The sequence below is a fragment of the Gymnoscopelus braueri genome (assembly GCF_963280865.1).
Source record: "Gymnoscopelus braueri genome assembly, chromosome: 4".
In the NCBI taxonomy this organism is placed as follows: domain Eukaryota; kingdom Metazoa; phylum Chordata; class Actinopteri; order Myctophiformes; family Myctophidae; genus Gymnoscopelus; species Gymnoscopelus braueri.
This window is the reverse complement of record NC_137605.1, coordinates 46686980-46697674: the sequence shown is the minus strand read 5'-3', so window position 1 is coordinate 46697674 and position 10695 is coordinate 46686980. Positions and strand designations below refer to the sequence as shown.

At 42.8% G+C, this 10695-nt stretch overlaps 1 protein-coding gene across 1 annotated transcript in view; it reads right to left on the bottom strand.

Moving 5' to 3' along the window:
* Nucleotides 1-58: 58 nt before the first annotated feature.
* The window catches only part of snap91a (synaptosome associated protein 91a), a gene marked incomplete at both ends in the record, with an annotated part of 38959 nt that continues 28322 nt past the window's right edge, over nt 59-10695 (bottom strand). Inside the window, 7 exons of the mRNA XM_080426032.1 lie at nt 59-124; nt 4076-4117; nt 4207-4313; nt 4435-4546; nt 5066-5159; nt 5823-5925; nt 6436-6511. Of these exons, the coding sequence (XP_080282158.1) occupies nt 59-124; nt 4076-4117; nt 4207-4313; nt 4435-4546; nt 5066-5159; nt 5823-5925; nt 6436-6511 (600 nt within the window). The remainder of the gene's footprint in view (nt 125-4075; nt 4118-4206; nt 4314-4434; nt 4547-5065; nt 5160-5822; nt 5926-6435; nt 6512-10695) is intronic.

The window sequence follows — 10695 nt, the reverse complement described above, 5'->3', positions numbered from 1 at the left end:
AGATGTTTGAACTACAGTATTCAACAAGTAACACGCCACAAAACAGACAGCTGACTACTTACGGCTTCTTCCCCTCCAGTGTGTTGAGGTGGGTTTCCAGGGACTCCAGAAGGCTCTCTGGGGCCTGAGGAATGAGGATTCATACAGAGATGAGGTAGCTATACTACAGGAGCCAGAGTGTCAGAGAGAGAGATGTTGGGTATGGCCATAGAGGTTTAGAATGTTGAGTATGCTCCAGCAAAACATAATGGAACCGGTCTGAACACACACAGAAACCATGTATTTGCCATGTACATGGTCCATGTATTCAGTAGGCAACTGCACTGTGTTGGCAGACTGCAATACAATGGAACAAGTGTGTGTTTGACTGGAAATATTTGATGTTTATGGAGGGTCACTGATTCCATGAAATGCTGAGGGGTGGTTAGTACTGTATGTTCACAGGGATTAGCACTATAGGACAGGACACAGGTAGACAGGTGGAAGTATCTGTAGAGATGGTAGGAGATCTTGATATGATCCATACAGCAGTTTGAAACACACAGACACACACACACACACACACACACACACACACACACACACACACACACACACACACACACACACACACACACACACACACACACACACACACACACACACACACACACACACACACACACACACACACAAATATCCATACGGACAGCAGTTTAATCTAATAACACTTTTGAGTTTCAATCTTCATGCAAAGTTCATACTGTAGATCAATGCTCCAGGTACCCACAATGCATCACTGCATGCTAAATAGAACATCCTCGTCAATAAACATGCAAGCAGGAAGGATAGTACACCTGTTATCAAGCAAGCCAAACATGTGAGATAAATAACTGAATAAGTCTCTTTGTCTCTTTCCTCCCTCTAATGTCCCCACTCCTCTTACTATACGTCTAAATTCTCTGTAAAAGACATACATCTCACTACTTTACGTTCTTGGCCATCTAATAAATGAGACCAGAAGGCCTTGGAGCCCTATAAGACGAAGTAAAGGAAGAAATACAGGAAACAAAACATATTTTTTCACCAAGAAGAAAAATGGGAACAGAGGTAATCGAAAGACTGACTCCTCCACTATAAGAATGACCCATGTTTTTGTCGCAGAGGATCTGCAGCTGAGTCCACTCAATTACTTGTTGAGGAGAGCTGCCAAGCTTGGCAAGCAGCAGTTCTCTAGATAAGTGCTAGACAGCCCGCTGTGGAGAAGGTCAAAATGAGAGCTATTGGAATGAACAAGTAACGACGTTACGATCATATTATCGGAACATGCAGCGCATTGCTCGATCACTCACTCTACTCCCATAAGACTTTAATCAACTTGACATAGATAGTGAATTACAAATAATTCTCTGTTATCTTTGCTTATTTAATCCCTGTTGACATGGCAAGAGCACAAATTGCTCTCTCCAAACAAGAGATAAAACCACCAAGCTGACTATCGTCAGGTAAATCCAGGGATTCCGGAGATTTATAAGGTCTGCTCTGCACAACACGCTAACACTAATTGTACTTTGTCACTCATGCATCTAATTTCTAAAGCCAGGACCTTCTAAGCCTTGCAGGTTGTACCTTGATGATTTATGGTGTTTTCTGACTAATTTAGGGTGGTCACATGGTCACTTCTATAAACATTGGAGGTGACTGTGTAACAACTCTCTCCTCCCGGACTGGTACCAAGGAGAGCCTTCTGGCCGAACACATAGCCCAAAATATTTCTTAAGTGCCCCTCTCCCTGACAAAAAAAACTAAACAAAATATATGTTTTGCCGCAAAGGGTTTGACAAAATAGGCAGTTATGGTTAAATGCTGTCTGGGATTTACATTTCTTCCACTTTTCTTAAGGGTGGTACAGTACACAGGCAACGCCCATCTGATAAAATGTGACATCTGAAGAGAACACAACGTTATACCTCAGTCCACATGGCATACTGTAGCATTGCATCCACATGCTCTTTCCCTCCACAGGGCCTGATCAATAGCTACCCTATTGATCAAGCTGGCTAGCCTAGTTAGTATTGACCTAGCCTGAGCGTGCCAATTGAATGAACTGACAAAGCATAGCTTTTTGTGAAGAAGCTGCGATTCAAGCCAGTCATGTACCTGTCCTAGCACATGTCTGCACTAAGGCCTGAGATACAAAAATCCCTTGACAAGGGCTTAATTAATGACTTCAATGATTCTGGAGAACTGTTGGTGAGTGACCATGTCAACTCCCAGGTCTAACACACCAGCTCTAAACAATGCACAATTGAATATGCTGAATCAAGTGTAACAGTGATGGGCTGTGGTAAAACCCTACACCAATAGCTCTCCAGCCACCTGTCAAGCATGATTTATGTTGGCTACGGCATGTAACGGCAGCATAGTGACATGCTGTCGATGCTTGTCATCATTACTGTCACATTGGAGAGTTGAGGGTTAACCCCAGACTCAGCTGTTGAGTTTCCATGACATCACAGTCTAGAAGCCTTGAGTGCTTAAAAGTGATAGGGGGTTTAACTTTGGAAGAAACTTGGGTTATATACTGTACAGTAGCTACCTGGGCATGATATGAGTCCAATTAGTGTCAATCATCTTTATCTATTGCTTCTGTGCTCTGTGATCGAAGTACTGCAACTACCAATTCCATTCATTTTCATTAGCAAAAAAAAATCAAAAAAAAAACGATCGACAATGTTTGGACTTAAATATCATGGCCAGGTCCCTATATAGTCCAAGGTTCTACCAAAGTTCAACATCAATCATCATTCATTAAATTATACCTACTTTATCACCTAGATGCCCACCAGTCTGATTCCAAATGGGTCTCAGTCTAAATACTAGACCAGGGTAAACAATCCATAGAATGTTTTGTTACCTGGCAAGCATGGCAGGTGATTGAGGTTTACCTCAGCATAATGAAATAAATTATAATTAAAATAAAGTACAGCATAATGAGTGGCCGAAAGTAAACACTGGGAAATCTATTTTCAACCTACCTGGCACAACACTGAAGTACTCTGATTGTTTAACCCTGGTCTGCTCAGGACAGAAGAAGCCAGCTGATGTTGCAATTCCTCAAGGATAATTTATACTTCAACCAACCATGTCACTCGACAAATATAATTGTAAAGAATGATCTATTCTGATGTGTTTAAATGCCTTTTGTCTTTAAATATTGTTTTATGCCTTAAGTACCACCTTGAATTGCCTTCGTGGATGAAATGTACAATACAAATAAACTTTCCATGCCTCACGCCACATACTGTACGTTTTTCAGTTGAAAATCTGTTACTTTCGTCGAGTGACATGGTCGTTCTCAGTAGTATAAATTGGCCCTTCCTACTGCCATGGAAACTCCACAGTGCTGTTACAGTAGAATATTCTGTGGTGATAAGATATGATTGTTGAGCTAAAACCACGTTTAGCTCAGACCCCACAGCAGGTCTGTCAGCAGCATTGCTCAGCGTTGCAGCTTCGTCCAGTCTGTTCTTTCAGTCACATCTTCACCAGCGCCTCTGCTGTCTGTCTGTCTGTCTGTCTGTCTGTCTGTCTGTCTGCAGTGTGTCTCACTGTGCAGTGTGGTTCAAGTCAATGCATTCAACAGAGTTCAAAAGTTCATCTTTCCTAGGCTGTTTTTGCTCCCTGAAGCTAGCTCTGTGCACTACACACTACTCACACTCTCAGCCTTTATGATCATTCTGCATCTCTGCAAGTAAGAAGAGAGGGTGGGGGGGCAGAGGGCCTGTCAATAATCAGGGTACCACAGCTCATTGGCTGTATGGAGAATGGAATTTACACATGGGACAGTGATGGCAAAAGCCCCTTTCTTAAAAACAACCACAAGTGAAAGACGTTGCTGTCCATGAATATCTGTTATTTGCACTGCAGGAGAAGACGTTAATGGGAGATTTAGACAGGGTCCAAAATACATGCAACACAGTTAGAATAACACCACATGCTCTGTTAGTAAGGAAACTATATTTAATTACTTCACAGGCTAAATATTCAACTTAACAGAAAATAAAGAAGACATGAACATGCAAATTAGTCTTACCTGGGTAAGCTCAGGTATGTCATTTTTGTCAATTCCCACTTGCTGTAAAAGAAAATGAACTTTTCAATGGGCATTCAAGGCCGTTGTTAACATAATCAACAGTCAATCAGTGTGCACAGTCGGCAACCTACCTCAGCGATTTTAAAGAACTCAGAAACCCTGATCATCCGTGTCAGGAATCTCTTGTAGATCTCCAGGCCGTCTTTGCATTGGCTTCTCTTCATCTGGAAAAATTTCTCTGGAAAACAGATATTTTGGACTGACTTCAATTCACCATCAAGATGGCGTTGCACCTCTAGGGCACTGCACCTTTACTCAGCAAGACAGAATACTGGCATGTTTGAGTAGATATTGCATACCTAGCAAATTGATGATGCCGTCATTGTAGCAAGCATATAACTTAATCAGATCTTTGAAGAGTAGGAGAAAGCAGGCATTGATCACCGCATTGTTAAGATCTTGTGGAGAAACCTATGGTACAGAACATAAGAGAGGGGTCAATAAGAGATATTATGACAAATCACTGTTGTTTCTCAACATGGGGTCTGCAGACCCCTAGGGGTCCTCAAGGGGGTTCCGGGGGGTCCCCAGCTAATGGTTGATAGTTAGTAACCCTTTCGAGTCAGTAACCCTGAGATTTACACTCTCACATTCGTTTACTCTTCGTATACCGTATCAAACTTGGGGTCCTTGATATGAAAAAGGTTGACAATCACGAGTCAAAGAAATAAAACCTAACAAGAGTGTATAGAATCATTTACATGCAGAGAGCTTTTGTGAAGAAGACATCACAGATGGGAGTACAAGCAATTCCTGAAGCTATTGTTGTGATAATGGTACGACTAACATTTCATCATAGAATTCTGAAAAGCACATTTTCACAAGCAGATGGCATTTTTCGCTGAAAGCAGTGAATTCAGTCAACAGCTAATGGAGTCAAATGGCAAAGTGACTATTATTGGCATGGGTGGGCAATGCATCCCTTGTTACCTCAAACTCTAGCAGTGCGTCTATCTGGCTCTGCAGGGTTGGCATCCCTTTCATCAGTTTCTCCACTGACATGGTCCTCATCACGCCATCAGCTCTGATGTAAGAGAGAGAGAGAGAGAGAGAGAGAGAGAGAGAGAGAGAGAGAGAGAGAGAGAGAGAGAGAGAGAGAGAGAGAGAGAGAGAGAGAGACAGAGACAGAGAACATAGACATAAACATACAGAAGAGTTGTAATGGTTCCAGCATGGTCCCAGTAAAGTAGCTGATGCTGTATACTGTCAAGCAGTGAACAACTCTTTGACCCCTTCTTGTCGTGCACAGCAGCACCTATCTGCCCATCTGCTATCTGTATGTGTGTATTTGTACTGCCACCCCGGTGCGGATATCAGTGACCTTCTGTCCGTCGGGTAAATGGAGCTGTCAGTGTTGCATGCACGAGTAGCTTGCTAGCTTGCTCTGTATTCAGGTCCCTGTTCTGCTTGAGCGCAGCCATGGACGGACCCTGGCCTGAGACAGACTGGTTCCTATCTCAGGCCCTCCCACGCACTGACAAGCACCCGAGAATTGTACTCCATCCAAAGGGATGTCAAGGGTTTGTATTTGTATTTGAGATGCCAAATACTAATAGGTGCTGTATTATGAACAAGACAACCTACACTATGCTCAATGTTATACTTTTCATACCTCAAATCAATAAACGTGATCAAATGATAAACACAGCAAAGGGGGTGTGTTTGTAGAAAAAAAGAAAAAGCGTACCCTTTCTTGACTCTGCCAAAGTCGAAAGCCATCTGTCTGTAGGCAAATGCCTTCTCGTTGAGATAACGGCTGTAGCGTCTGATAAATGTGGACATGTCGTAGCCTGAGGGAGACAACCACACACACACACGAGCGCGTGGACACGCACACACACGCACACGCACACACGCACACGCACACACACACACACACACACACACACACACACACACACACACACACACACCAAAGTCACCCCAGTGTTACTCAAACAATGTCCTGCCGAGGACATTTTTCATCAGCAGGATGATGAAATCCATTTACATCACCATGGGAGACTACACTCAACACCACAGAGATGAGTTTAATGAGCCCGGGAGACAGCTTGTCTCCCCCACCCGAGGTGAGTTAATAAACACTGCCACGGATGGAGATGTGTTGAGATCAGAGGAGGAGCTAGCGACGATTGATTGGATGAACGTAGGAGGGATTAGAAGTGTGAACACAGAGTTAATTCAAGAGAAGAATGGTCTGGAATTGAAAAAGGTATTAGAAGATGTACATGTGCAGTGATTATAAGGGGAAATGATGTGGTTGAGGTGTTCGAGAGATGCAGGGATGAAGTGCTACTCACCATGGGAGCCAGTTTTGTCCAGAAAGTTACTGAGGTTGAAGAGAGTGTTTCTGGAGGCCAGGAACTGAATGAACCTCTGTAGAAGAAGACATACACATATCAAGTATGCAACAGGTTGAAGGGAAAGGTCGAGTCTTAGTTAGCAAGAGCAAGAGTGTAATTAATGGTGAGCCGTTAATGGTGAGAAATAAACCCAGACAGGGTGATAAGACCCAGACACAAAGCGGAGGGGTCTTTCTCACCCTAAAGGAGTTTATTTCTAAACAATGATCAGCTCACCGTTAACTATCCCACTTATTGCACAGCTCCTTATTAAAGATAGATTAATAATAAATGTATAGATTGACACAAAATGATTTGATTGATTTTATAAGGATTTAATTGCTTAGGGGCAAAACAAAATAGTCAATTAGATTATGCTAGGGCAGCTCGCAAATCTCCGGTAGGAAGTTATGATCAAGTATGAATATTCTGTTACTGCTCGCTTCAAATGTTTTCAAAAACATTCTTTGGCGTACTGTGCTGTAAAATGACATTGTGTGTTTGTTTACATGGCTGTCATGTTGAATAAACCGCGGATTGATTGATTGAGGCTTGCACTCTGTCCGTAGCAATGGTCTATTCTTCAAAACAGCAGTCTGCTATAGAGAAATAACAGACCACTGAATTCAAGGATTGACCAATCAGAATCGAGCAATCAACCAAACTGTGTAATAAATATTTCACATAAATAGTGTGTGTGTGTGTCTGTGTGTGTGTGTGTGTGTGTGTGTGTGTGTGTGTGTGTGTGTGTGTGTGTGTGTGTGTGTGTGTGTGTGTGTGTGTGTGTGTGTGTGTGTGTGTGTGTGTGTGTGTGTGTGTGTGTGTGTGTGTGTGTGTGTGTGTGTGTGTGTGTGTGTGTGTGTGTGTGCCTGTGTGACGTGTGTGGGTTGTACAAACAAAAAACTCATAGATTTCAAGGTACAAGTCAAACAAAACATGAAAATAAAACCTGCCATTAAAAAAAGCTTTCTCGAGAGTTGAGTTAAAAAACCTATACAGTCCATTCACTTTAACTTTTCACAGAGTCTGTTTTCTCTGTGGCATGTGTGACACAGAACAGAGAAATTTGGCTCACTGATGAGTGTCTTTTACAGTCTGACATTCAGCTCAATTAATTACAGGTGTTCACTGCTACTCCAGCGCCACCTAGTAGCTCTCCCCACTGCCACACAGTGAATACAGAAATACAGATCTGTTTGAGATGCAAAAGCTGGAAATCAGTGTCTCATCCCACCTGTTTCTTTAATTACTATTATTAGAATTACATTGGCCTTTACCTAACATAAAAGCAGCTTGTTTGTGGCGTTTTTAGCAGTTTTCATTAGAACTTCATGATGCTAAAAGCCCTAGCCAACATTAGCTTGTTTTCCAAAGTTAACAGCAATACTGGAGAAAACAGACACATTCAAAATGTAAAGTGTCTCCTTTAAGAGACAGTAATAACCCACTATTCATATGACAAATAAATACTGAAAATACAGCATGCCTACCAAAGGACAAAATGTGCACATGCTTTGGACCTTCACAATGATTAGACCTGCCTCTGTATTACACAATAATTACATTCTGGTGCCTTTTCATTGCTATCACACATGAACCTTTTATCAAAACCATCTGAGAGTACACAGCTGTGACCTTTAAAATGTTTAATAATATCAACACGCTACAAAAACTGCATCAAAGCAGGACTTACAGATACAGTATGTGTCATGACTCATATTTGGTTTATGTGAGAGAAAACGGCATCAACGGAGCAAAGCATCAGCCTTTGTGAGTTGCTGCAGTGTGCATGTGAGTCACATGGCAAGCATCAAACACTACAACAGAATAATGACAAATGGATTCTCCCAGCAGGGATATTATACAGCCCAGCAAGAACAAGATTATTCCAAAGACTTTCCACTAGTACAACACACACGCGTCACACACACACACACACACAGGCACGTATGCATTGCACGCATGCACATTCCCTCTCTCTCTCTCTCTCTCACTCACTCACTCACTCACTCACTCACACACACACACACACACACACACACACACACACACACACACACACACACACACACACACACACACACACACACACACACACACACACACACACACACACACACACACACACACACACACACATTCATCAGCATGCATGGATGCATCCACTTGCACACACACGCAGACTTCCATCCCACTTGTTCACTAGCTCTAGATTCAGGAGACAGCAGCCCAATTAAATGAGGTGAGAATCAGAATGAGAATCCCCTCTGGAGTAAAGGCGAGACTTCCTCCCTCCCTCCTTCTGTGTGTGTGTGTGTGTGTGTGTGTGTGTGTGTGTGTGTGTGTGTGTGTGTGTGTGTGTGTGTGTGTGTGTGTGTGTGTGTGTGTGTGTGTGTGTGTGTGTGTGTGTGTGTGTGTGTGTGTGTGTGTGTGTGTGTGTGTCTCTCTCTCTCTATCTCGCTCTCTCCATCAATTCACTCTAGCAGCAGCATCAGAAGTGGTACAGACATAACACTAATCCCCACACACCTGGCTCTATGCAAACATAATCCCCCCACACCTGGTTCTATACAAACAGGACTCTATAGGGAGACTGACATAAGGGGGAAGATGTAAATTAACCTGCCAATAGAGTACACAACACCCTCTGTACTGTACGGCTTGCCTGTATGCAGCCAGGGGGCGGGGCTGTTCAAGAGCAAAATGCTAAAGACGACATCTGCTCTGTCAGACTTACCTCTGGTCGACCCCAGCAGGGCCTTTGAATGAATGCAATACTACATGTATTAATACATGTAAGAATGTATGCATGTTTTGTAAAGACTAAATCGTATTTTGGCAAATGACTGCATTGTATGTCAAAAATCAAGTCTAAAAAGTAGTGGATCAAGGTACTTCTGTGGCCTAGTGGCAGCATGCACAAGACATTTGTCGCTGATCTGTCCAGTGGTTTGCAAGATTAACTCCGGACACAGACTGTATAGCCTATATATATATATATATATATATATATATATATATATATATATATATATATACATAAACAGTTTATACATGTGTGTACATACAGATAGGAAAAACAAACAATACCCTTTGTCACACACTGAAATATCCACAAATACTAAAATGCATACACTCACAAATTTGCATCAGTATAATGTCATTGTCAATCATCATTTGCATCAGTCAAGTTACATGTCCATCAGTGTGTCTGTGGGCGACCACTTTGCAATCAGCCCCCAGTGGGTTGAGATGTACCTGGTGTTGTGAGAGCTAATCTGTGTTTAAAGATGCCTCATCAGAGAGCCACAGTCACTGTGTGTTACCAATGGCAACGTCAATAGACACTGCAATTTGTGCCTGTGCCTCTGCACACAACAGCGGTTAATAGGATTATCACCTTATCTGAATCTCCAACCCCCAGCATCTGCCTGTCACAAACTGTCATCTCTGTCCTCTCTGCTCATCCGTCTTCATTTAATTCCAAATGATTGTTTGTGTCCTTTCCTTTCTGATTTTCTTTCTCTTTTTGTGTTGTTTATTATACTTATCACTGCTTCACAGTTTTGTCGTGCGATGACAATAAAGGAATTCTTATTCTTCTGTCTGATTCTCATTCTATTGAATGATCCTCTCCCCTTCCTCCTTTCTCTCAGATCAATACATCCTTTGTCTCTATCAAGTGGCAGTGATGTAGTGTGGTTAGTTGGCCGAGTGCTACAGACGACATCTGCTTATCTGTCAGAGTTACCTCTGGTTGACCCCAGCAGGGCACAGACACCCACACACTGGGTGGGTGAGTGGGTGTGGATGTGGGAGTCGATGTGCGCATATGTATGTGTGTGTGTGTGTGTGTGTGTGTGTGTGTGTGTGTGTGTGCGTGCGTGCGTGCGTGCGTGCGTGCGTGCGTGCGTGCGTGCGTGCGTGCGTGCGTGCGTGCGTGCGTGCGTGCGTGCGTGCGTGCGTGCGTGCGTGCGTTCGTTCGTGCGTGCGTGCGTGCGTGCGTGTCAGTGAGTGCGTGCATGCGTGTATGCAATAGACATGTATGTATATGTTTGTAGGTATACATTGTAAAGGCTAATTTATACTTTGGTGAATGACTGCACTACATTCTATGACAAAAACACCATATTCAACTGATAAAGACAAAGTCAAATGACGGTGAGCTATCCCTGTTCAATCTTTGGCTATTAATAGTAAGTTACTTTGTGTGCAATT